This window comes from Perca flavescens, chromosome 11, assembly GCF_004354835.1.
Source record: "Perca flavescens isolate YP-PL-M2 chromosome 11, PFLA_1.0, whole genome shotgun sequence".
In the NCBI taxonomy this organism is placed as follows: Eukaryota; Metazoa; Chordata; class Actinopteri; order Perciformes; family Percidae; genus Perca; species Perca flavescens.
Genome location: NC_041341.1, coordinates 13,279,096 through 13,306,956, shown reverse-complemented (window position 1 = coordinate 13,306,956; position 27,861 = coordinate 13,279,096). Strand labels below are relative to the sequence as shown.

Genomic DNA, 27,861 nt, shown 5'->3' with positions numbered 1-27,861 from the left:
GGAAAAATTAAAATAGTCACTTCATTTGTTATGCATTCAATATTTTATTTCTTTCAACAATAAAAGTAACGCTCTTCTTCAGCAGAAGACTATGCACAGCAAAACACTATGCACATCGTGTTGAGGTAGCTTAGGTCTTGGTTGAGTTTTTGGTCGTGATTGTGGGGGCGGTTGGGGTAGTAATCTCATCGTATGCCTCATCAGGAATGTCTTCAATTCCCCACAATTCTTCATAGCCAGTGTCAGGCAAGCCAGTGTCAGGCAAGCCAGTGTCAGGCAAGCCAGTGTCAGGCAAGCCAGTGTCAGGCAAGCCAGTGTCAGGCAAGCCAGTGTCAGGCAAGCCAGTGTCAGGCAAGCCAGTGTCAGGCAAGCCAGTGTCAGGCAAGCCAGTGTCAGGCAAGCCAGTGTCAGGCAAGCCAGTGTCAGGCAAGCCAGTGTCAGGCAAGCCAGTGTCAGGCAAGCCAGTGTCCGGCAAGCCAGTGTCCTTCCTCAAGCCAGTGTCCTTCCTCAAGCCAGTGTCCTTCCTCAAGCCAGTGTCCTTCCTCAAGCCAGTGTCCTTCCTCAAGCCAGTGTCCTTCCTCAAGCCAGTGTCCTTCCTCAAGCCAGTGTCCTTCCTCAAGCCAGTGTCCTTCCTCAAGCCAGTGTCCTTCCTCAAGCCAGTGTCCTTCCTCAAGCCAGTGTCCTTCCTCAAGCCAGTGTCCTTCCTCGAGTGCACCAGATCAAATTGTTCAACAGGAGTCTCTTCAAAGTCTGGTTCCTCTAGCGCTCTCTTGACACGATGCCTCAACTTCTCTTGGTAACAAATAGCCAGCTTTGTGCAGAGTTTCCCAGTAGAATCCAAATAAACTATTTCAAATCCAGAATCCTGTAAAGGGCTAAAGGTTACTTTTCACTCCAAACAACATTTAACAATGTGTCAATATGCTTTGAACTCAACTTACCTGGTCTGGCAACTTTGATATTTCGACAAACAAAGCATTGGGGGTCTTCTGTTGTCTCACAGAGTAGGCTTCATTAACGAAATAATCTGCAGAAACAAATGTCAGATTTACTTTACAAGTGTGCACAAATTAAGAGGCTTGGAAACATAGTACACAATTGCTCAAGCTATAAAACCTTGACAATTCTAACTAAATTGATTTCACACATGCTCCCCTGGTTTCCAAGAGTACCTCAAATTTGCAATTAAATAACCATTTCTTACCAAGCTCTTTAACCTCCTTTAGTTTTGTTTCACGAGGCAGCTTCACAGTGATACTTGTTGTTCCACAAGTCACCAGTGGGGACATTCCTGGATTCTCACAGACAGCCATGCCTACCATGTTCTTCTGCAGCAGGTTGTCAAAATAATGCAGTTGCAATTTGCCCTCTTCAGCCTAAGAATATAAAAGCATTTTAGTCAGTCAAAATAAAAAAAAGGTATTGACCATTTATAAGCACAGTGATGCAACAGGTTGCTACTGAGAGAGAAGGAAAAAAAAAATTAAGTCATGCAATTTCAGAAACTAATCTTCAAATTACCCTACTTTGTGCATTAGATATCCTGTAATAAAGATTGATTTACAGCCAATTAGTAGATTGATAAGGGAAATTGTATCTACATATACCCAGAAGAGGAAAACTCTTCAAAGGCCAAACCCACCTTTCTTAAAAGAGAACCAGACTAAGAGTTACAAATGCTACTCAATGAAATTAACTCCGTCAATTGCAACTGCTTAGCATACGAGAAATTATACATTTGAGTTACGCTTCAGCATCTGTGAGGCCATTACAAGTGAAGTTTAACAAATAGTTCAATTAAGAAAAGACAGTGTAGCCACAAAGCTAACAGTGGCATTTGCCTGGCGAAATCAGTACACCACTCTGCAAAGACAAGAACCCTTGAATTGTCAGCCAGAGTACTCAGTTTGGGCAAAGAAAAACCAGTTACCTGTGTTGCAGTGTAGCAGCCAGTATAGGGAAGCTTCACCAGCAGATACTGTCTATAGACATGAATTGAACCGTGACACCTGTCAGGCAGAGACAACAACAGAGTCCCATCTGTGGGGAAAGATTTGGAGAAACATTAGGCTTCTTACAACAGCTGGCATTGGCTTTTCTAAAAAAAAAAATAATATCCCAAACACACTATATGGCCAAATGAAACACACCTTCTAGATTCAGATTGGTGTATCGGGTGGGTGAAAAGCGCAGGGTAAGTGTTCCATTACTGCAGCGGAACTGTGGCTGGTTGAAGTCGGATATTTCAGGAGTTTTTCCAGTCCCTGAAATAAAGAAAACATTTTTATATAGGAAATGTCAGGAGTTAAATTGAATGTTCAACATTTTGGGAAATTGGCTGGTTGGCAGCTCCAAAGCTCACCAAATGTACCATGTCTTGGTCGGGACTAACCACTTCCTCTGGTTGTCTGGCTGATTCCTTCCAGCTAGGCCCTACCAGTCTCTGTGCTAAACTAAGTCAGCCATCTGCTAACAGCAGCTTCATGTTTAGTGTACAGATATCAGTGCCATCAGTCTTATCAAAACCTAAGAAAGCAAAGTGATTTAACCTAAATGTCAACTATGCTTAAGCCTGGGACTACTGTAAAGAAAAAGATTATAAGTTTATCTACTGATATTTAACCAACTATGAGAAGCATGAAACATCTCATGATGGGCAAAAGGAAATGAAGAATAAAAGATCACCAAGACTGTTAAGTACGTGGTAAGAGGCTACATTGTAAACTGTTGTGTAGGCTTTGCTGTATTATTTTTCCTAGCATGTTTGGTTTTAACTTTTGAATAGACATGCATTGGTCACAGACCATATTAAAACAAAAAACAAAGTTTACCTTGGAGGAAACGCCAAACCGGCGCTGGGGTGCTTCGGTCGGCCGCGTCTTCTGGACCCGCCTCAAACTGCTGCTTGTTGCCGTCAGAAAGCTCGCCCTGGCCGGCCAACCTTCCGTGTGCGTCTCGGTGACCTCCTGCATTGTTGAGCCGGGCTAGTGTTAGACAGATACAAACCCAAGCCATCAGAGCAGAAATCATGGTAGAAGTCATGGCCGATGTCCCACTGCCACTAGACGAGAACAAAGATGCTGAATGGGAACTGAAAACTGTCTCACACCTGCGCCCTTAAATCTGGTAGCCTAAATTAATTGCAAATGCTGTACAGGTGCGTTTGCACGTGGGAGTCAAGTTTGGTTGTGGGAAGTGTAGTATTTTCACATCTGGTGCATGAGTAGTAGGCCTAGTCCTATTCACTGTTGGTTTGTTTTCTCTTCTTTTTTTAGAGTTGTTGATGCTATAGAGCTTTATCAATTAAAGATAGGCTAAAGAAAGGGAAAATCCTCACACATGAAGAACAACCATAGACTGTAGGCGACCAGGCTATGAGAACAACATGCAGACAAGCATCTATAAATAGTTTGAGTTCATCAGTTAAAGTTGTTTGTGGCCATACCACTCTGAACAGGCCTCACCTTGGAAGCTAAGCAGGGTTGGGCTGGTTCACTACTTAGATGGGAGACCTCACTATATATTTAAAACTATTTATTTATGTTAGTGTTTAATGAGGAAGGAGGTTTTCAACTTTTATTTATTTATGCATGTATTTATTCTTTTTTTATTTCCATATTTATTACAGCATTTATTTATTCTTTTTTAAGCATGTATTTATATATTTGTGTTTATTAATACACATATGTATTCTCTAATTTATTTAGAAGTTAAAAGTAGACTACAATAGCAAAAAGTCCTCACTGCCAAATAAAAAACATGTTAAAAATGTTTCATTGGTGCTGTTTTTCCTGTCTCAACTAAAGAAGGAGCAGCGCCCTCTGCTGATGAAAGACAAGAATTAAAAGCTTACAGCACCGGGTATTTTATTCTAGGCGGTCTCCCATCCACATACAGACCCTGCCCCACCCTGCTTAGCTTCCGACATCAGCATGTACCTAACAGCACGAGTTTCTGATATGTGGTTACGCACACGGCCTACCGAATTTTGAATAATGAAGTTGGGGAGGACTGAACTACATCTAATTACACTAGTAGTGTATTTCCATTTTGCGGTAGCTTGCTGGTTAACTATTTATCTTTGCACAGTGATTCAAGGTTAAATTATAGTTACTACAAAACTTCTGTATTTCAGCATTTATGTATTCTTTTATATATTTTGGTCCATATTTATTTATTTATTGATACCTTTATCTATTTACGTTTATTTATTCATTACATTTTTACATTTTTAACTTTTTTATTTTTTAGACTTAAGTACATTTTTGTCTTCTGTACATTTGCATCCTCCTGTTTGTTTGTAAATCTTAATATTTCAAAAAAAAAAAAAAAAAAAAAAAAAAAAACATTTGCATCCTCCAAAATATAGATTTATTTTATTTCAAAACTATTCAGTTAGGAATAATCTTGAAGAACAAGAATGTTTAATTATTGGTTAAAAATGTTATCATCATAAAAAAAATATACACATTTGTAAACTCTCCCCTAATGGGAAATGCACTACAGAACCCCAACCCTAACCCCAAGCCAGAAACTATGCACTTATGCCTGAATTTATTTTTATTTTATAGCCCTACCACTATACAAGCTTCAGTGTGGTGTGCAGAGGACCACAGCTTTCGAATGAGGTTGAATCGTTCTCTTAATACATCCATGGGTTGAATACTATAAAAATAAATGATAAAGCTTGAATAGCCTACTCTAAACGGCTGGGGACTTTTAAATAATGATGTTACAAAAAAGTTGCATCCTCAACGCTGTTTCCTTGACAGCTCTGTCTCTGCCCTTCAATAGCATTTATTGGCCAGGCGTCCATGCTTACGCAGGGTAACGCAACCCCATTTGTTCAGGTCCTATCCCCTGACCAATCGGCTATCCTAACCTTAACCACTCGAGGTCAAATGCCTAACCCCAACCAATCGAGCTGAAGGGCGCGTCTTGGCGTGGCCATACCGTGCGTTCATGGACATCGGAAAAACGTTTTTCTGAGTGAAAACGTCACCATTCACGTAACATCCTGTGGGAATCAGAGGTTTTTTTTTTTTTTTTTTTTTTTTTTTTTATTGAAATATTAAGATTTACAAACAAACATGGCTGCATAAAACTTGATATAACAAAGTGGGATACAAGAAAAATATAGCCAGATGGAGCAGCACTTAATACAAACAGGAAATATACATGTAGTCTTAGTAACAAAAGTAAGGATGGTTATTAAAGGAGAAGAGACATTCAAACAAAGAGAAAAAAAAAAAGAAAATGTCATTGTTCAGCTGGGAAGTGTTTTAGGGTATCATATATGTTTTTTGCTTTAGGACTTTTCAGAGTTTTTAAGGATTTCAAGTACATTTTAAATTCATTTAAAAAAACAACAAATTTGGGAGAGGATTTCATAATTCTACATTTGTGAATAAAGAATTTAGCTAGACATACAATTGTATTAGTACAGAGCTCAACACCCTTGCTTTGCAATATCAATCCAAATGTTATATCGTCACAGGAGAAAGAGGTTGGGAATGAAGACATCTGTTGCTTAACCCATGTATGTATATCACACCAAAATTTCTGTATCACATTACATGAGAAAAACATATGGTCCGTAGTTTCAACATCATTTTCACAGAATGTACATTTATTATCATCTATACCAAAGCGAAGTCTCAGTAATTCTTTACAGGGGTAAATGTTGTTCATTACTTTGAAATGTGTTTCTTTCACTTTAGGAGAAATAGGGAGTGTTAGATACATTGTTCTTAGTTTAGTGATTGAAACTTTATCAAATTTTTGTAGTATATTATTTTTATTATGCATTTTAGGGTAAAGATAATCAATAAAACAATTTCTAATAAAGTGGTTAGTGCATTTTTTATCCAGAATAGAGAACCCTTGAATTGATAGTGGGGCCAATTGTGGTTGTATCGGATAGTATGCCAAAATATTTCTTGTTAGAAGGACAAATCCTTGGGGTAGTGCTTTATGTAATTTAGTAAAGTCTGATTTTAAGGGTTTGAAATTATGTTTGATGCAAAACTGTTCATAATTTAAAAATTGTCCGTTGGTATCCATTAAAGTCGACCATGGACCATATGCTTCTCCCATACCAATCCTCAAAGAATAGAGATTTGTTATGTGCAAAATATATCTATTGTTCCAGAGTACAGATGTGTGGGGTGAGAAGTTATGTACGTATAACATTTTCCAATACAAGAGTATTTGTTTGTGAAACTCTGACAATGAAATAGGTAGTTTATTAACATTAAAGTCCGCTCTGAGAAGAAATTCTAATCCTCCGATTTTCTTGAATAAGGTCTTTGGAATACAATACCAAAAGGAGTTGCTGTGTTTGATCCAAGATTTTAACCAATTTATTTTTAAGGTTCCATTAAGGCAGTCAAAGTCAATAACTTTTAGTCCTCCATCCTTTATGTCTTTAACCATATTGCTTTTCTTCATATAATGTGGTCTGTTTCTCCAGATGAAGTTTAGGTTGATTTGGTTGATAGATTTAATCAAATTGTTTGGAATGGCATTGGAGTAGGCTGGATAAGTACATCTTGATAAACACTCCAGCTTAGTTAGGTAAATTCGACCTAGTATTGATAGGTCCCTCTGTAGCCATATAGTTAGTCTTGATTTGCATTCTTTAATTTTATTTTCTACATTCAGAAGTTGGCTTTGTTTTTGGTCCTTGGAGAGGTAAATCCCCAGGTATTTGATTTCTGATTTAATAGGGATATTACAGATGGTTTTCAGTGAAGTGTCGTGTACAGCCAGCAATTCACACTTTTTTAAGTTTAATGTTAGACCTGAGGCTTTGGAGAATTTTTCAATTTTGGCAATAGTTGTTGATATTTGGTATTTATCTTTTAAGAATATTGTTGTGTCATCCGCTAGTTGGCTAATTATTATGTCTGTGCCAAGTACATTAAGTTTTTTAATATCATTACAGTTTTTGATATAGATTGCTAGCATTTCTGTAGCTAAGATGAACAGGTATGGTGAGATGGGGCAACCTTGAGGAATACCCACATTAATCTTGAAGCTTGGGGTGGTACCACTAGGTAATAGGACACAGCTACTAATATCTCGATATAATCCACCAACCCATTTCCTAAATTTGATTCCAAATCCAAAGTGTTCGAGCGCCGAAAGAATAAACGGATGCTCCACGGAGTCAAATGCTTTATAGAAGTCTAAAAAAAGAAGGAAACCATCATCCTCTATTTGGTTTCTGTACTCAATGATGTCCATTACCAATCTTATATTGTTGTGGATTGACCTACCTTTTAAGAACCCTGACTGTGTATCTGCAATAATATTTGAAATCCCTGTTTGAAGACGAGAAGCAAAGATGTAAGTTAGGAGTTTGTAGTCTGAATTTCTGAGTGTAATGGGTCTTCTGTTATCTATAATTCTGGGGTCTTTCCCGGGTTTTGGAATTGAGATGATAACTCCATGTCTCATTGTTGGTGGAAGCACACATGTTTCAAATATTTCGGTAAAGACTTGTAGCAGCAGGTCTCTTAAATCCATCCAAAACTGTCTGTAAAAGTCACCTGTGAGACCATCGGATCCAGGGGCTTTGTTAAGAGAAAGACGACCAATTACTGCATCAAGTTCTGTAATTGTTATTTGACTGTCACATGTTTGTTTGAGGCCATCCTCTATTTTTGGGATATGTTTTGCTATGTCCTGAAAAAAATTCTGACAGTTCAGGCTAGAGAATTTGGAGCTGTAGAGCTGGCTATAGAATTTCCAGATTTCTGAAGAGATCAATTTTTCATCTGTGACTTCATTATTATCAACTATCAGAGAACTGATGCTATTTTTTTTCCTGTCTTCTTTTTTCAAGACCACAGAAATACGCTGAATTTTTTCCCCCCTCTATCCACTTAGCTCTGGATCTAATGAACGCCCCTTGGGCCTTATGACTGTAGATTTCATCTAGTTTAGGTTGTAGGTTTAAAATCATTTGTCTATCGTCTTCAGATGGGTTTGGTTTATTGCAGTACATATTTAACTGATTAATAATGTCTACTTCTTGTTTTTCACTATCTTTTTTAATTATTTTACTGAATGAGATGGTAAATTGGCGTATTTTATATTTTATGAATTCCCACTTTTTGGTAGCAGTTGTTAGCTCCTCAGAATTGGCATATTCTTTAATTAATAATTTGATTTTTTGGCAGTAGTTATTATTTTTGAGCAGGCTGGAGTTAAACTTCCAATATGTGTGTGAGTGGATGTTGTTGCCATTGGGTTTGATCTGTAGTAGAATAACACTATGATCTGTTAGTGGAGCAGCAGAAATATCAGAGCTAATATCATAAGCTAGCAAATGATTTGCAATCAACCAGTGATCGATTCTGGATTTATAATTGTGGTTTGAGCTAAACCAGGAGTATTTAGATATTTCTGGATTTAAGTGTCTCCAAGTATCAATCAAATTCTGTTTATCGCAAAAGCTCGTGAATATTGTATTCGGGTGACTTGCAGCATATCTGCAAGGGTACTTATCAAAAAAATCATCATGAACTAGGTTTAGGTCGCCACCAATGATAATGTTATCAGTTGAGTGTGTTAATTTGAGATTGTCTAAATGTAAACTAATTTGTTCAAGTAGGTTTCGATTTTCTCTTCTAATATTATATCCATAAATGTTGACTAAGATGAATTTCAGACCATCTATGTTTACAATAAGAATCAGCCAGTGACCAAATTCATCTGCCATGTGGGAAACAATATGACCTTTGAAGTTATTTAGGAGGATGGCAACACCTGCTGACCTTGAAGTACCGTGGCTAAAGTAAGCTTCATCTCCCCATTGTTTGGACCAAAATATAACATCATCAATCTTGGAATGTGTTTCCTGCAAATAAATTATATTTGACTTCTTCCCTTTACAAAATAAAAAAATACTTTTTCTTTTGGTCATGTCTCTTAAACCCCTTGCATTAACAGAAATTAGAGGAATGTTACTCTTTAGACTGAACATGGAACAAAACAAACAAAAAATATGAATAAACAATCAACAACAACGGATTACTGAACTTACTTAAGACAGCAGTAAAGGTTTCCTATTAAGAGTAGATAATAGTAGCAAAACCCTGAGAATACGTTTTCATTCAAACTCACTTGTTTTCGGGATTCAAAAGCCCTGGATAGTTATGGTGAGACTTTTTGTCCATTAATGAAAAGCATGAGGGCCCGGAACACTGCCTTTAGTCCTGCTTTCCTTGCTTGTTCAATTTTCGGCCATACAGCCCTCCGCGCCTCCCTGTCTTCCTTGGTGAGGTCTTCTGCGAAACGGATGTTGAGATCTTTGCAGACGGGGTGAAGTTTGGTGATCCGCCAGAGTTCGTCCCTGAAGTGGCGTCCTGTGAACTGCATGATGATCTGACGAGGGCGGCTGGTGTTACTCGGCCCCAGTCGGTGTACCGAATCCAGGATGAAATCCATCTTCTCCTTCCAGTGTGGCACAATCTTTCCGATGATATCAGAGATGATTTGTCGTGTGTTTTCGTCTTTTCCTTCCTGTAAGCCATTTACTCGCAGGTTCCACCTTCTTTTATAACGCTCCAAATCTACAGCTCTTTTTTCCAGAACTGTGTTCTCCTCTTTCAGTTGTTTCACCTCAACGTGCAACTTTTGGCACTGTTCTTTACAATCTTGGATCTCGGCAGAGTTAAACTCCACAGCTTTCACGATGTTGGTTAGGGTCAGCGTGTTCTGCTTTAGCTCCGCTTTGAAGTCCTGCATCATGCTTTGAAGAGTGCTGACAGCAGCCAGGATCACAGAGTAAGAGGCGTTGTCAGCATGGGCTTCAGCAGTCACGACGTCGTCTGGTTTTGACTTTTTCAGCGGTGCTGGTGGTTTAGAAGGAGATGCTAAGATGTTTTTAGTACCTCTGGTGTTAGTTTCCATCCTTTCAGGACCGCCATAGTCGTGTTCTTGGAGAGCCTTCGATTTAGCATTAGCTTTTGTGTTAGCCATGTTATGGTTTGCAATATATCGTATTCCAGGAGGTGCTCCGGGGTCACTTACACGCTTCTGAAATATTATATTAAGTTCCCTACACTTTTACATCTGATAATTCAGGGTGTTGTTGAGTTAAAATTTCATTCTGTTGATATTCAAGGCTTTGCTACTCTGAGCCATTCACAGTGCGTCTGCTCTCTCCGCCATCTTGAGCCGCCCCCGTGGGAATCAGAGGTGGGAAACTCATATGTCAATAGGGAAACTCGGGCTTTTTTTTTGCTTTCAAAAAACTTTATTATTCCAATACAGAAAACATACAAACATTGAGAACATTAACTGCATACATACATACATACAAACATGGAAAAGGGGGAGCATGGAGTTTACATCAAAGAGGTTGAAAGGCATTATAGATGGTCAGAGTCCGGATGGCTTTCTTATACTTCAGTCCTTTTAAAGTTTCAAAATATAATTTCATGTCATTTTTAAATTGGTGAAAATTCGGTTTGCTTTTAGACCATTTCAATTAATGGATTTAAAATTTCCCAAATAAAATTAAAAGATTTAAAATGAAAATATGGCATTTATTCAAATCATTTCCAAAATAATGTCACCACTTTGTAATTTCATTTTAGAACCACACAATACATAAAATACATCCTCCACATCAATCCAGAACAATCTGACATAAAAACATTCACAAAACAAATGTGCAATTGTCTCTGTGAAAACCCCACAAAATGTGCAGGATTCAGAAAGTTCAGGTTTATATTTCTTTAAAATTTGATTTATTGGGTAGATGCAATGGACAATTTTGAAAAATACGTCCTTTACTTTATTACTAACAACATATTTATTATAATAGATCCAAATCAAATTCCAATTGATATTCCCAAAGTGGTTATTCCAATAATGTTTGCATCGAGCAACTGGGGCAATGTGTCAAATGTCTAAAATATCAATTTTTGCACTTTTTATCCTTTATGTCAATGCCATTTAATAAGACATCTGTTCTAAAAGTTGACTGGTCTTTTATAACCCGTGGGTATAGCATCAAACACTATGCTATATTCTCTTGCAATTATTGGAATATTAAACTTCATTAAGAATTCTGAATATATAAGTAAGTGACCATTGTCATTAATCAGCTGGGAAATCAATAAAATGTTGTTTTGGACCCAATTGGGATAAAATATTGACTTGTTCTTATACTTTACATCTTTGTTATTCCATATCACATGTTTGTGGGGTGAAAAATTGTGTTTATAAATAAGAAGCCAACATAAAAGAGCTTTCTTATGAAAGTTAGATAGCTTAATAGGGATTATATCAATATCAAAATTGCACTTTAGTAAAAATTCAATACCACCAACTTTTTGAAAAATAAAGTTTGGAATAAAATACCACCTTTTATCTTTATTTTTTATATAATGTTTAATCCAGTTCACCTTGAAAACTATATTAGATGTATGGAAATCAATAACATTCAAACCTCCTTGATTGTATGGATTACATAAAGTATTTTTATTTAAATAGTGAGGCTTATTTTTCAATATGAAATTGAATAATGCAGAATCTATTTTCTTAATAAAAGGTTCTGTAACATCTAAGACTTTGGCCGGATAAACTAATCTGGATAATCCTTCAGTTTTGGACAAAAGTACCCAACCTTTGAGTGATAAATCTCTCATGAGCCATCTATCAAATTTATTTTTGACTTTTGGAATGAGAGGTTGAAAGTTGGAATACATCCTGTCTGTCTGATTTTTACAGATATTAATTCCTAAGTATGTTACTTCCTCTTTAACAGGAATACCCTCAAATTTTGTTGCATGTATGTTGCTCTCTTTGAGTGGAAAAAGGGTGGCGGATACTTCCCCACGGAAGTTTAACTGAGCTATTGCAGTCACTATACAAAGTTTGTATTGCTCTTTTGAAGTATTGACCGAAACCAAAAAAATCTAACACATCAAATAAAATACTATGCTTTACAGTATCAAAGGCTTTATATATGTCTATGAATAAAATGTAGCTGTTGTCTGTTATGTAATCCTTATAGTCAATCAAATCTATAATCAGACGAATATTGTTACTGATATGTCTTCCTTGCATAAATCCAGACTGGCAGTCATCTATAATTGTGTCTAGACATGCCTTGAGTCTTTGTGTAAAAATGTGAGAGAATAATTTTGTATCATTATTAATTACGGTTATGGGTCTCCAGTTATCAAGCACAAGTTTGTCTTTATTAGGTTTAGGTATCAAGTTAATTATACCCTGACACATAGTTGGTGGAAGTTTGCCAACGTCTATAGCTTCTCTGAAGACGTGAAGTAAAAATTCAGAAATATGATTTTGAAATACCTTGTAAAATTCACCAGTAAGGCCATCATTACCAGGGGCTTTATTATCTTTCAGTTTACTAATATTCTTTTTTAATTCATAGAGTGACAACGCTTGATCACAGATATCTTTTTGAGTTTGGTCAATACCTCGTGCCTCATTTGTTATAGAGATGAAAAAATCAGATGTGTAAAAACTGCCAATTTGCTCAGAATATAATTTTTTATAAAAGTTTTCCACAAAATTTGAAATTTCAAGGGGGTGTTCTGATATCTGCTCTTTAATCTTAAGTTTATGTATATTATTTTTTCCAGACTATGAAAATATTTAGTGTTTCTTTCACCATGTTCCATCCATCGCTGTCTAGACCTGATAAAAGCCCCCTGTGCTAAATATTGGTACACATTTTCCAATTCAGATTGTAATTCGGTTAATTTATGGATATCTGTTTGAGACATATTGTTTTTTCATAAATAGAAATGATATTGTATTCTGTCTTGTTCAAATTGTTTCTCTTTTGCTACTGTAATTCTTAACCTCTTTTAATTGCCATATTCCGAATTTGAAATTTTGCATATTCCCAGTGTTGACCATACATTTTTTCTTCTTGAGCTTTCCTCCAATTTTCATTAATAATTTCCTTTGCTTTTTCTTTAAAGATTTTATCACATAAATGTGTGTTATTCAATTTCCAGAAATTTGGATTACATCTAATTAACTAGTTCTTTGTATGCAAGGTTAAAAATATAATTTTGTGATCAGTGAAGATTGAAGGTTGTATTTTGCCTTCTTTTACTTTATCTATGAGTTCATTTAATATAAGCCAAAAGTCAATCCTGGATCTAATTGATAGATCTTTGTTATTCCAAGTGAACTGGATTTGATCTGGATTATTTACTCTCCAGATGTCACAGCAATTAAGATGCAAGCATAGGTTATTAAATTCTCCATAAGTGCCTTTTAAAGATCTTTGAGGGTGACAATCTTTTGTGGGATTGCTAATACTATTCCAATCCCCTCCAAATAGTAATTTAGCATTTATGAAGGTATTCAGTAAAGTATAGATTTCATTTTCAAATTCCTCAAATAAAATTGTGTTTCTTAGGCTGTTATTATATCCATATATGTTACCCAGAATGAAAATATCATCCATAAATTCACAAACTAAAATAATCCACCTTCCAGAATCATGAGCAACTGTTTTAAGAATTTTTCCTTGAAAGGATCCTTTCAGAATAGCTACACCAGCGGAGTTATTATTACCATAAGCCATCCATATGTTATCTCCCCATTGACTTTTCCAAAAATTGAAATCTGAAACTAAGGCATGTGTTTCTTGAAGAAAATAAAAATCTGCCTCTTACAAAATAAAAACATAGCCTTCCTCTTTACATGTTCTCGTATACCCCTTACATTAAGTGAACAAAGGGACAAAGACAGGTTGAACAATAGAAACAAAAAAGTATCTAGGAAAACTAGTGTGCAAAATGCTTTTCTTCACCTTCTGAAGCAGATCAGCTGATGAGACGGTGTTGTTGGCCAATAGAGTTTAGCGGCGTCTTGACTACTTGGCCTGCCAGAACTGACGCTTAATTGAGCCACAACATTGGCTGGCTGACTTGCTTTACCATGAACAGCACACTGTAGTTTAACATGAGTTCATGTAGCTTACTGTACATTTATAGTCTACATATCACAAAAGCGCCAAATAGGCCTAGCCTGAGAGGTAAAGTCCCTCCCCTTCCGGTGGACCTCAATGGGACCTTAATTATTATAATCTTAATATATCCATGCCTTAATTCAGAAAAAAAATATGAACTATAGTGAACGGGGAAAGACAAATAATTTTTTTATCCCATTTCAATTGAGCCATGGAGGTTTGTCAGTTTTAAAGATAGTTTTGCAAGTCAAGAAAGTCTGTTTATTGTTAAACCGTGACTAACTGAAAAAACGTAACTAGTGACGTAAATTGCACAAGACGAGATATGTAGTTCATTGAGCAGTTGCCGGCGGCAACGGAGCAATCCCGGAAGTGGAACGTCAAGGATATGGTGGCTCTGGTCTGATTCAATTTGAGAAGAGATGTCATGTACTGAGGTAGCTTTAGGAGACATTTCTAAAGAAATAAAAACTCTAGCTCTCTTCTTATTGCTATAGAGGACCAGTGTACATAGTACACATTGAGTACAATATTTCCTGTAACAAAGCGCAGGACACAGTAACTGCATCTAGTTGTTTTAAGGTAGAATCAGTAGCATGACAACAGATCTCTTCAAAAAAAAAAAATTAGATTTTTTGCTTTATGTTCTCTTATGTAGTTTTAATGTTTAAAAAAAAAAAAAAAAAAACTTTACACTAACTCAAAAAATACATTATGTATAGGTGAATTAGGATAACTTCTTGAAGACTGCCCAGAAAACATTGCGATGCTGTCTCTACTTGAGCACCTTTGGGCATTGTGGGGACAATAGTACCAACCAATTTCTAAAAGTCCTCTGAAAAGATGTCAAACTTGACTTAGAAAAACTACTTCAGCATCTGACAGTATTTTACATCATTAATATTGGGGACATAAAATGAAAACTGAATGCTTAACTTCCTACTACATCTGGTAACTTGTGCATCTGTTTATAAGGAACACGCCGACTTATTGGGATTTTAGCTTATTCACCATAACCCCCAGAGTAAGACAAGTCGATACATACCCTTCTCATCTCTGTGCGTGCTGTAACACTGTCTGACGGCTCCAGCAGCATCAGCCCATCACAGAACATGCAGGTAATTGTTCCAGTAATCCTACTGCTCCGAATAAGTGACAAAATAACATGTTCCTATTTACATGTTGTGATTTGTAGAGTCAGTGTGTTCAAAAACAACGTAACATGACACAGCCATCTTCTAACCGTAAAAAAAACCGGGAACTATATTCTCAGGCGGAAGAATATAGTACTTGGGTGGAGTGATATGCTCGCAGCAAGCCTGTCTGAGAATATAGTTCCTGGTTTGTTTACAGTTAGAAGATGGCTGTGTCTCATGTTACGTTTTGTGTACACGCTGTGACTCTACAAATCACATGTAAATAGGAACATGTTGGCGTTATTTTGTCACAATTGGGAGCAGTAGGCTAGTTGGAACCAGTTAACTGCAGGATCTGTGCTAGGCTAAGCTAATGCTTGAGCCGTCAGACAGTGTTACAGCACACACTGAGATGAGAAGGGTATGTATCGACTTGTCTTACTCTAGGGGTTACGGTGAATAAGCTAAATTCCCAATAAGGCGGAGTGTTCCTTTAACTGCACAGACCTCCAAATATCAAAATAGGAAAGTCTCGAGTCCAGTGCATAAAATTTTACACTCAAGGAATGTCATAGGGCCACCACAAAGCAACTTCAGGTTAAGAGATTAGTGAAAATTGCAAGTACTGGCAACTGTAAGCCCTTTGCCAAGGTCTGAAAACAAACTCTGCAATTCTTTAGAAGCTGCTGGACCACAGGAGTCACTGTCCTCAGTAAAGAGTTGTACATCTGTGGGCTGAGAGGCCACAGTGCAAGGAACAAACCTACTCTAAAGCTTGTTTGTTCCTGATCAACCAATAACTATTTTACAGTTTGATGCAACAAGATAGTTAGCCATAAGTTCAGGAATTCACATGCTCCCATTTTTTCCCCTACCAATGGTAGGTATTGCACAAAGTGCCCAGAGAGAGACATTTGATGTCTTCCAAAGACATCAGCTCAAAGTGAAAACCCAATGTACCTTTGATGTCATTTAAAACTTGTAATTTATACCCAATTTGTGGAAGTTGTTAAAAGTTACAAAGGCACTTAATTATTCAATATTTTATTAATGTCAATAAAACATTCAGCTGCACACTATGGACAACTTGTGGCGGAGGCAACTGTGGACTTTGTTGAGTTGGTGGTTGTGATCGTGGGGGCGGTCGGGGTAGTAATCTCATCGTATGCCTCGTCAGGAATGTCTTCAATTCCCCACAATTCAAACAATTCTTTACTATCACCTTCCCCAACAGTTTCTGAGTTTGCTTTAGTTGCCATTGATTGGATCAATTGAGTGTCCTTCAAGCCAGTGTCCTTCAAGCCAGTGTCCTTCAAGCCAGTGTCCTTCAAGCCAGTGTCCTTCCTCGAGTGCACCAGATCAAATTGTTCAACAGGAGTCTCTTCAAAGTCTGGTTCCTCTAGCGCTCTCTTGACACGATGGCTCAACTTCTCTTGGTAACAAATAGCCAGCTTTGTGCAGAGTTTCCCAGTAGAATCCAAATAAACTATTTCAAATCCAGAATCCTGTAAAGGGCTAAAGGTTACTTTTCACTCCAAACAACATTTAACAGTGTGTCAATATGCTTTGAACTCAACTTACCTGGTCTGGCAACTTTGATATTTCGACAAACAAAGCATTGGGGGTCTTCTGTTGTCTCACAGAGTAGGCTTCATTAACGAAATAATCTGCAGAAACAAATGTCAGATTTACTTTACAAGTGTGCACAAATTAAGAGGCTTGGAAACATAGTACACAATTGCTCAAGCTATAAAAACTTGACAATTCTAACTAAATAGATTTCACACATGCTCCCCTGGTTTCCAAGAGTACCTCAAATTTGCAATTAAATACCCATTTCTTACCAAGCTCTTTAACCTCCTTTAGTTTTGTTTCACAAGGCAGCTTCACAGTGACACTTGTTGTTCCACAAGTCACCAGTGGGGACATTCCTGGATTCTCACAGACAGCCATGCCTACCATGTTCTTCTGCAGCAGGTTGTCAAAATAATGCAGTTGCAATTTGCCCTCTTCAGCCTAAGAATATAAAAGCATTTTAGTCAGTCAAAATAAAAAAGGTATTGACCATTTATAAGCACAGTGATGCTACAGGTTGCTACTGAGAGAGAAGGAAAAAAAAAAAAGTCATGCAATTTCAGAAACTAATCTTCAAATTACCCTACTTTGTGCATTAGATATCCTGTAATAAAGATTAATTTACAGCCAATTAGTAGATTGATAAGGGAAATTGTATCTACATATACCCAGAAGAGGAAAACTCTTCAAAGGCCAAACCCACCTTTCTTAAAAGAGAACCAGACTAAGAGTTACAAATGCTACTCAATAATGAAATTAACTCAGTCAATTGCAACTGCTTAGCATACAAGGAGAAATTATACATCTGCGTTATGCTTCAGCATCTGTGATGGCCATTACAAGTGAAGTTCAACAAGTAGTTCAATTAAGAAAAGACACCAGTGTAGCCACAAAGCTAACAGTGGCATTTGCCTGGCGAAATCAGCGCACCACTCTGCAAAGACAAGAACCCTTGAATTGTCAGCCAGAGTACTCCGTTTGGGCAAAGAAAAACCGGTTACCTGTGTTGCGGTGTAGCAGCCAGTATAGGGAAGCTTCACCAGCAGATACTGCCTATAGACATGAATTGAACCGTGACACCTGTCAGGCAGCGACAACAACGGAGTCCCATCTGTGGGGAAAGATTTGGAGAAACATTAGGCTTCTTACAACAGCTGGCATTGGTTTTTCTAAAAAAATAATATCCCAAACACACTATATGGCCAAATGAAACACACCTTCCAGATTCAGATTGGTGTATCGGGTGGGTGAAAAGCGCAGGGTAAGTGTTCCATTACTGCAGCGGAACTGTGGCTGGTTGAAGTCGGATATTTCAGGAGTTTTTCCAGTCCCTGAAATAAAGAAAACATTTAAAAAAATATCTGCTATCAACAGCTTCATGTTTAGTGTACAGATATCCGTGCCATCAGTCTTATCAAAACCTAAGAAAGCAAAGTGATTTAGCCTAAATGTCAACTATGCTTAAGCCTGCGACTACTGTAAAGAAAAAAGGTAATAAAGTTTATCTAGGGATACTTAACCAACTATGAGAAGCATGAAACACATCTCATGATGGGTGAAAGGAAATAAAGAATAAAGAGGATTACGATGACTGTTAAGTAGGTTACTAGGCCAGAGGCTACATTGCATTCTGCTGTGTAGGTTTTGCTGTATTATTTTTCCTAGCATGGTTGGTTTTAACTTTTGAATAGACATGCATTGGTCACAGACCATATTAAAACAAAAAACAAGTTTACCTTGGAGGAAACGCCAAACCGGCGCTGGGGTGCTTCGGTCGGCCGCGTCTTCTGGACCCGCCTCAAACTGCTGCTTGTTGCCGTCAGAAAGCTCGCCCTGGCCGGCCAATCTTCCGCGTGCGTGCCGGTGACTTCCTGCGTTGTTGAGCTGGGCTGGTGTTAAACAGATAAGAAGAAAGAGGATTAAGATCACGGTTAAGGAGGCTACATTGCTGTTGTGTAGTGTTAAGGCTTAGCTGTACCATTTTTCCTAGTAGACTTGGTTTACCTTTTAAATAAAAGTTTGTTGGTTTTTGTCAAAAAAATAAAAGGCTTTTACCTTTGAGGAAACCCCAAACCGGCGCTGGGGTGCTTCGGTCGGCCGCGTCTTCTGGACCCGCCTCAAACTGCTGCTTGTTGCCGTCAGAAAGCTCGCCCTGGCCGGCCAACCTTCCGTGTGCGTCTCGGTGACCTCCTGCGTTGTTGAGCCGGGCTAGTGTTAAACAGATACAAACCCAAGCCATCAGAGCAGAAATCATGGTAGAAGTCATGGCCGATGTCCCACTGCCACTAGACGAGAACAAAGATGCTGAATGGGAACTGAAAACTGTCTCACACCTGCGCCCTTAAATCTGGTAGCCTAAATTAATTGCAAATGCTGTACAGGTGCGTTTACACGTGGGAGTCAAGTTTGGTTGTGGGAAGTGTAGTATTTTCACATCTGGTGCATGAGTAGTAGGCCTAGTCCTATTCACTGTTGGTTTGTTTTCTCTTCTTTTTTTAGAGTTGTTGATGCTATAGAGCTTTATCAATTAAAGATAGGCTAAAGAAAGGGAAAATCCTCACACATGAAGAACAACCATAGACTGTAGGCGACCAGGCTATGAGAACAACATGCAGACAAGCATCTATAGTTTGAGTTCATTGGTTAGAATTGTTTGTGGCCATACCACCCTGAACAGGCCCCACCTTCGAGGATAAGCAGGGTTGGGCTGGTTCACTACTTAGATGGGAGACCTCACTATACATTTAGAACTATTTATTTATGTTAGTGTCTAATGAGGAAGGAGGTTTTCAACTTTTATTTATTTATGCATGTATTTATTCTTTTTTTATTTCCATATTTATTACAGCATTTATTTATTCTTTTTAAGCATTTATTTATTTATTCATGTGTTTATTAATACACATTTATGTATTCTCAATTCTTAATTTATGTATTAAAAGTAGACTACAATAGCAAAAGTCCACACTGCCAAATAAAAAACATTTAAAAATGTTAAATATTAAAAACTAACCCAGTTAAAAATGTTTCATTGGTGCTGTTTTTCCTGTCTCAACTAAAGAAGGAGCAGCGCCCTCTGCTGATGAAAGACAATTATTATTTATGTATTGCTATATTTATTTATACCTTTATCTATTTCCATGTTTATTTATTCATTACATTTTTACATTTTTTTATTTTTTATTTTTTTTTTTTTAGACTTAAGTACATTTTTGTCTTCTGTACATTTGCATCCTCCAAAATATAGATTTATTTTATTTCAAAACTATTCAGTTAGGAATAATCTTGAAGAAGAAGAATATTGAATTCTTGGTTAAAAATGTTATCATCATAAAAAAATAATATACACATGTAAACTCTCCCCTAATGAAATGCACTACAGAACCCCAACCCTAACCCCAAGCCAGAAACTATGCACTTATGTCTGAATTTATTTTTACTTTATAGCCCTACCACTATACAAGCTTCAGTGTGGTGTGCAGAGGACCACAGGTTTCGAATGAGGTTGAATCGTTCTCTTAATACATCCATGGGTTGAATACACTATAAAAATAAATGATAAAGCTTGAATAGCCTACTCTAAACGGCTGGGGACTTTTAAATAGTGACTCTGAATCCATTTATTTTTTATCGCTTAATTTTGTTCTAAATAATGATGTTACGAAAAAGTTGCATCCTCAACGCTGTTTCCTTGACAGCTCTGTCTCTGCCCTTCAATAGCATTTATTGGCCAGGCGTCCATGCTTACGCAGGGTAACGTAACCCCATTTGTTCAGGTCCTATCCCCTGACCAATCGGTTATCCTAACCTTAACCACTCAAGGTCAAATGCCTAACCCCAACCAATCGAGCTGCTTCGAAGGGCGGGACTTGGCGTGGCCATAGTGGGATTCATAAATTTGCGACCAGGGGCCTGTTTCACAAAACCAAGATAAGGGATTAAGCCAGGATTTCCTGGTTATCTTGGATGAATTTAGCCTTGACTCGGTTTCACGAAAGCAGAGGCACATAAATTACCATGGAGATTTATTCTGTGCAGCTAGCCTGGTCCTGACCAGGCTAACAGCCAGGATTTATTTAATCCTGGAACCTTTTCTGTTCACTCAATATATTTATTTTCTGTGTATCCATACTTTGATGATCCACTGCTATAACTTAGACTTCCAGTGTTGTCTAAAATGATATTACAACAGTTCTATCAGGTCCATTAAAGTCAAGAACACACCTAACTATTCCCCCATATGAACAGAGCGGCAGTGATGACATAGAAGCAAACTCCATGTTATACACGACAAGTAGAGGTGCGAATCTTCACTGATCTCCCGATTCGATTACGATTATCATGTCAGCGATTTGATTCGATATCTCGATGCGACAATACATTTGTCTACTGAAGCCATATAGGATACGTAATGCATAGCTGTACAAGCTTCAAAAACAGTCCACAGTGCACTAATACTAAATGAATTGGACGCATAAAACTACAGCACTGAGCACATGGCGCCACCTGAATGAGCAAAACCTAACAGAAAATAAACAGAAATGTTGTTAAGCCCACACTAAACTGAAAACAGAAATAAGCGATTACGGCCCGGGGCCTGTTTCACAAAACCAAGATAAGGGATTAAGCCGGGATTTCCTGGTTATCCTGGATGAATTTAGCCTTGACTCTGTTTCACGAAAGCAGAGGCACATAAATCACCATTGAGATTTATTCTGTGCAGCTAGAATTTATTTAATCCTGGAACCTTTTCTGTTCACTCAGCAGTGGTTTTACCCTTTTGTTATCAGCCTGGATTAAAATACAACAGGTGCATATTGCTGTTCATTTGAGTACTGTTATTATTTAAAGTTATGACCATTATTTTTTTTTATAATTATAAATTTGTCATTGTTACTGTTATATTGCTGTATGAAGACTGCTGTTCATATTGTTGTAAGAAGTTTGATGAATATATTATGGCAGTTGTTGAGATAATTAGAAAAGGCTGATCAAGTTTCAAATGAGTTTTAAATGAAGTCTGTTACTAAGAGCAATACATACAATGCTGTACATTTCTATAGTTCCCCAATGCACCTTAAATTATTTTAGTGTATCATTTCTTTTTTTATTCTTTAACAATAAGGATCATGTTTGTTCCTCTTCCATGTACATTGTATTTGGCATTCTTAGAACACAATTTGTGTTGTCCAGTAAACTGGGACTATAATTTGGGAGGATTGTACAATTTTAAGAACATATCCTAACTCTACAATCCTCCCAAATTATAGACTTAGTTCACTGGACCAGTAACAATCTAGTGATGTAGGCTACTGTACGTTCATGTAACAACAGGGAGAGGACACCTTAATGGTTTTTGACCTTTTTGATATTTTGCATGGGGGGAAATAACTGATGAATATACTCTGTTCCATTCATGTTTATAGTGTGCATGGAATTTATCACTTATCACAGATAATAGCGGACAGACTAAATGATAGTCTAAAAATATACATTTATGAACTACTGCTCTTAAATGAAACCATTCAATGTGTCACTTGTCATTTGCAAAAACGAACACCTGTACACTTTGCATTAAAAGCGAGTAGTGGAAGTTAATATGACTTAGGAAATTAATATTTTAGCCAGTGAGAGAGAGGGAGGAACAGAGTGAAAGAGATATTTACGCTTCATATTCTTGCGTTATAGAAAATGGATCTTCATGGTAAATTTCCTGAGAAACATTATCTTCTGCTTACTTTTAAGGCAAAGCGTACAATTGTTAATTTGTGCAAATGATTAGTAGCCTAATCATTGAATGGTAGGATTATGACGGTTTCCATTCAGAGCAGTGGTCAGTTAATGTATATATTTAGGCTGCTTACGCATTCAGTCGGTCTGCGATCGTCTGCTAAGCTTTCTCTCGCTGTTTCAGTACAGCGGCCGTGTTATTTTCTTTTTATTCAAATAATGTGTTTCACGTCATCATACTTCCACAAAAAGCTGCTGCTCACTCTGTATAAAGTAGCCTATGTACAATGCATATTCTCCATTTTGGCAGCAGTAAATCTGTGCTCGACCTCGCGGTCTTTTGAGGAAATCCGTGGACGCGCATCTATCTGAATTAGTTCAGCCTGGCTCGACCTAGTCGCTCCTCCTCAGCCTGGCTCGGCCTTTGTGAAACGCACCAAGCCAGGATGCACAGATTAGACTAGGTCAAGCCTCGCTTTATCAGTTATCCTGGATTTATATATTCTGCTTTTGTGAAACAGGCCCCTGGTCGAATAGCGATGCATTGATTATTTGATTCATTTCAACACCTCTAACGACAAGATGGAGCAGGGGACGAGGAGGGTAGCACGACTAAAGCGGCAAGCAGTTAGGGCAATCTAAAGCTGCAAGCAGTTAGAGCACTAAAACAGCGAGCAATTAAAAGCAAACTAATGCTGCGAGCGGTTAGGAGCAACTAAAACAGCAATCAGTTAGGAGCAAACTAAAAGCAGCTTTAAGTAAGGTGCCCTGTTTGAGCATAGCCTATTAGCAGCGAGGGGAGTTGACTAGCTGATGCGCTGATGCAGATCAGCTGTTGCAGATCAGCTGATGAGACAGTGTTGTTGGCCAATAGAGTTTAGCGGCGTCTTGACTACTTGGCCTGCCAGAACTGACGCTCAATTGAGCCACAACATTGGCTGGGTGACTTGCTTTACCATGAACAGCACACTGTAGTTTAACATGAGTTCATGTAGGCTACATTTATAGTCTACTGTATATATCACAAAAGCGCCAAATAGGCCTAGCCTGAGAGACAAAGTCCCTCCCCTTCCGGTGGACCGCCACGGGACCTTAATTATTATAATCTTAATACATCCATGCCTTAATTCTAAAAAAAAAAAAATGAACTATAGTGAACGGGGAAAGACATAATTTTTTTTATCCCGTTTCAATTGAGCCATGGATGTTTGTCAGTTTAAAAGATAGTTTTGCAAGTCAAGAAAGTCTCCGTTTATTGTTAAACTGACTAACTGAAAAAACGTAACTAGTGACGTAAATTGCACGAGACGAGATATGTAGTTCACTGAGCAGTTGCCGGCGGCAACGGAGCAATCCCGGAAGTGGAACGTCAAGGATATGGTGGCTCTGGTCTGATTCAATTTGAGAAGAGAGGTCATGTACTGAGCTAGCTTTAGGAGACATTTCTAAAGAAATAAAAACTGTAGCTCTCTTCTTATTGCTATAGAGGACCAGTGTACATAGTACACATGGAGTACAATATTTATTTCCTGTAACAAAGCGCAGGACACAGTAACGGCATCTAGTAGTTTTAAGGTGGAATCAGCAGCCTGAGAACAGATCTCTTCAAAAAAACAAAACAATCCCGGTTAGATTTTTTGCTTTCTATGTTGTGCTCTTCTTACATAGTTTTAAGGTAAAGTTGTGGTCTCTACTTGACAAGCTGCTGGACCACAGGAGTCACTGTCCTCAGTAAAGAGTTGTACATCCCCATGGGCTGAGAGGCCACAGTGCAAGGAACAAACCTACTCTAAAGCTTAACCGGTTTGTTCCTGATCTCATAATCAATAACCCTTATTTTACAGTTTCATGCAACAAGATTAGCTAGCCACAAGTTCAGGAATTCAACCCCAAGACTTGACATGCTCCCATTTTTTTCTACCAATTGATAGTGTATTGCAGAAAGTGCCCAGTTGAGTGGTCAGAGAAAAACATTTGAGGTCTTCCAACGACGTGAGAGATGAAGAGCAAAAACTAGCTGTACGGTACATTTGATGTCATTTTTAAAAAGACAATTTAAACCCAATTTGTGAGAGATAGATAGAGCTATATCTAGCAGAAATGTATAAGTAATAAATAGAAGGAAAAAATAAAATAGTCACTTTGTTATGCATTCAATATTTTATTTAGTTCAACAAAAGTAACACTCGTCTTCAGCGGAACACTATGCACAGCAAAACACTATGCACAACGTGTGGAGGCAGCTTTGGTCTTTGTTGAGTTGGTGGTTGTGATCGTGGGGGCGGTCGGGGTAGTAATCTCATCGTATGCCTCGTCAGGAATGTCTTCAATTCCCCACAATTCAAACAATTCTTTACTATCACCTTCCCCAACAGTTTCTGAGTTCGCTTCAGTTGCGGTTTCCATTGATTGTATCCATTGCTGGTCTTGCCTCGATTCAAAGCCAGTGTCCTTCCTCAAGCCAGTGTCCTTCCTCAAGCCAGTGTCCTTCCTCAAGCCAGTGTCCTTCCTCGAGTGCACCAGATCAAATTGTTCAACAGGAGTCTCTTCAAAGTCTGGTTCCTCTAGCGCTCTCTTGACACGATGGCTCAACTTCTCTTGGTAACAAATAGCCAGCTTTGTGCAGAGTTTCCCAGTAGAATCCAAATAAACTATTTCAAATCCAGAATCCTGTAAAGGGCTAAAGGTTACTTTTCACTCCAAACAACATTTAACAATGTGTCAATATGCTTTGAACTCAACTTACCTGGTCTGGCAACTTTGATATTTCAACAAACAAAGCATTGGGGGTCTTCTGTTGTCTCACAGAGTAGGCTTCATTAACGAAATAATCTGCAGAAACAAATGTCAGATTTACTTTACAAGTGTGCACAAATTAAGAGGCTTGGAAACATAGTACACAATTGCTCAAGCTATAAAAACTTGACAATTCTACCTAAATAGATTTCACACATGCTCCCCTGGTTTCTAAGAGTACCTCAAATTTGCAATTAAATACCCATTTCTTACCAAGCTCTTTAACCTCCTTTAGTTTTGTTTCACGAGGCAGCTTCACAGTGATACTTGTTGTTCCACAAGTCACCAGTGGGGACATTCCTGGATTCTCACAGACAGCCATGCCTACCATGTTCTTCTGCAGCAGGTTGTCAAAATAATGCAGTTGCAATGGGTATTTGCCCTCTTCAGCCTGAGAGGAATATAAAAGCATTTTAGTTAGTCAAAATAAAAATGGTATTGACCATTTATAGCACATTGATGGAACAGGTTGCTAGTGTGAGGAGAAAAAAAAAAAAAAAAAAAAAAAAAAACCTAAGTCATGCAATTTCAGAAACCAATCCTCAAATAAACCCCTTTGTGCATTAGATATATAAGATACAAATCAGATTAATTTACAGCCGATATGTACATCGATAAGGGAAATTTTGTGTCTACATATCCCCAGAATGAAGAGGAAAACTTCTTTTCAAAAAGGCCAAACCCACCTTTTCCCTAAAGCTAACCCGACTACAATACTATTCAATAATGAAATTAACTCAGTCAATTGCAACTGCTTAGCATACAAGGAGAAATTAAACATCTGCGTTATGCTTCAGCATCTGTGAGGCCATTTCAGGTGAAGTTTAACCAATAGTTCAATTAAGAAAAGACACCAGTGTAGCCACAAAGCTAACAGTGGCATTTGCCTGGCGAAATCAGCGCACCACTCTGCAAAGACAAGAACCCTTGAATTGTCAGCCAGAGTACTCCGTTTGGGCAAAGAAAAACCGGTTACCTGTGTTGCGGTGTAGCAGCCAGTATAGGGAAGCTTCACCAGCAGATACTGCCTATAGACATGAATTGAACCGTGACACCTGTCAGGCAGCGACAACAACGGAGTCCCATCTGTGGGGAAAGATTTGGAGAAACATTAGGCTTCTTACAACAGCTGGCATTGGTTTTTCTAAAAAAATAATATCCCAAACACACTATATGGCCAAATGAAACACACCTTCCAGATTCAGATTGGTGTATCGGGTGGGTGAAAAGCGCAGGGTAAGTGTTCCATTACTGCAGCGGAACTGTGGCTGGTTGAAGTCGGATATTTCAGGAGTTTTTCCAGTCCCTGAAATAGAGAAAACATTTATATATATAAAAGCTGCCATCAACAGCTTCATGTTTAGTGTACAGATATCAGTGCCATCAGTCTTATCAAAACCTAAGAAAGCAAAGTGATTTAGCCTAAATGTCAACTATGCTTAAGCCTGCGACTACTGTAAAGAAAAAAGGTAATAAAGTTTATCTAGGGATACTTAACCAACTATGAGAAGCATGAAACACATCTCATGATGGGTGAAAGGAAATAAAGAATAAAGAGGATTACGATGACTGTTAAGTACTAGGCCAGAGGCTACATTGCATTCTGCGGTGTAGGCTTTGCTGTATTATTTTTCCTAGCATGTTTGGTTTTAACTTTTGAATAGACATGCATTGGTAACAGACCATATTAAAAAAAAACAAGTTTACCTTGGAGGAAACGCCAAACCGGCGCTGGGGTGCTTCGGTCGGCCGCGTTTTCTGGACCCGCCTCAAACTGCTGCTTGTTGCCGTCAGAAAGCTCGCCCTGGCCGGCCAACCTTCCGTGTGCGTCTCGGTGACCTCCTGCGTTGTTGAGCTGGGCTAGTGTTAAACAGATACAAACCCAAACCATCACAGCAGAAATCATGGTAGAAGTCATGGCCGATGCCACTGCCACTAGACGAGAACAAAGATGCTGAATGGGAACTGAGAACCGTCTCACACCTGCGCCCTTAAATCTGGTAAATTAATTGCAAATGCTACAGGTACGTGCGTTGCACGTGGGAGTCAAGTTTGTTTGTGGTTAGTAGGCTAGACCTATTTTCACATCTGGGGTCTGTTTCATAAAAGCAGAATATATAAATTCTGGATACAAAGCGAGCCTTGACCTATAGTCTAATCTGTGCGTTTCAGGAAGGCCTGTGTGGCTGAAGTCATTAAGATAGATGCGCGTCCACGGCTTTCCTTAAAAGACCGCGAGGTCGATCACAGATTTAATGATGCCAAAATAGAGAATAGGCATTGTAGGCCTACATACTTTATACAGAGTGAGCGGTAGCTTCTTGTGGAAGTATGATGACGTGAAACATATTATTTGTATAAAAAGAAAAGAAACACGGCCGCTGAAATAAAACAGCGAGAGAAAAGGTAGCAGACGATCACGGACCAATGAATGCAAATAGCCTAGCCTAAATATATAGCCTATTAACTGACCACTGCTCTGAATTGAAGCCGTCATAATCAATCCATTCAAGGATTAGGCTACTAATCATTTGCACAAATTAACAGTTGTAGCCTACTCTTTGCCTTAAAAGTAAGCAGAAGATAATGTTACTCAGGAAATTTACCATGAAGATCAATTTTCTACAATGCTAGAATATGAGTAAA

At 38.1% G+C, this 27,861-nt stretch overlaps 1 protein-coding gene across 6 annotated transcripts; it reads right to left on the bottom strand.

The window, feature by feature from the left end:
- Positions 1 to 23: 23 nt before the first annotated feature.
- On the bottom strand, positions 24 to 27,421 carry LOC114563926 (uncharacterized). Of its 6 annotated transcripts, none has more exons than XM_028590924.1 (8): positions 26,923 to 27,421; positions 26,408 to 26,521; positions 26,192 to 26,301; positions 25,429 to 25,606; positions 25,166 to 25,251; positions 24,914 to 25,089; positions 16,399 to 16,458; positions 24 to 704 (listed from the first exon to the last, which is right to left on the bottom strand). In XM_028590924.1, the coding sequence occupies exons 1-8, from the start codon at positions 27,131 to 27,133 to the stop codon at positions 131 to 133; spliced, it is 1,509 nt and encodes a 502-aa protein (XP_028446725.1). In that variant the 5' UTR covers positions 27,134 to 27,421; the 3' UTR covers positions 24 to 130. The 6 variants fall into 6 exon arrangements, with proteins under 6 accessions (XP_028446725.1, XP_028446726.1, XP_028446724.1 ...); XM_028590925.1 differs by lacking the exons at positions 24,914 to 25,089; positions 25,166 to 25,251 and adding exons at positions 16,696 to 16,781; positions 16,959 to 17,073 and having other exon boundaries at positions 16,399 to 16,619; positions 25,544 to 25,606; XM_028590923.1 differs by lacking the exons at positions 24,914 to 25,089; positions 25,166 to 25,251; positions 25,429 to 25,606; ... (1 more) ...; positions 26,408 to 26,521; positions 26,923 to 27,421 and adding exons at positions 16,696 to 16,781; positions 16,959 to 17,130; positions 17,691 to 17,800; ... (1 more) ...; positions 18,426 to 18,578; positions 18,745 to 19,007 and having other exon boundaries at positions 16,399 to 16,619.
- Positions 27,422 to 27,861: the final 440 nt, after the last annotated feature.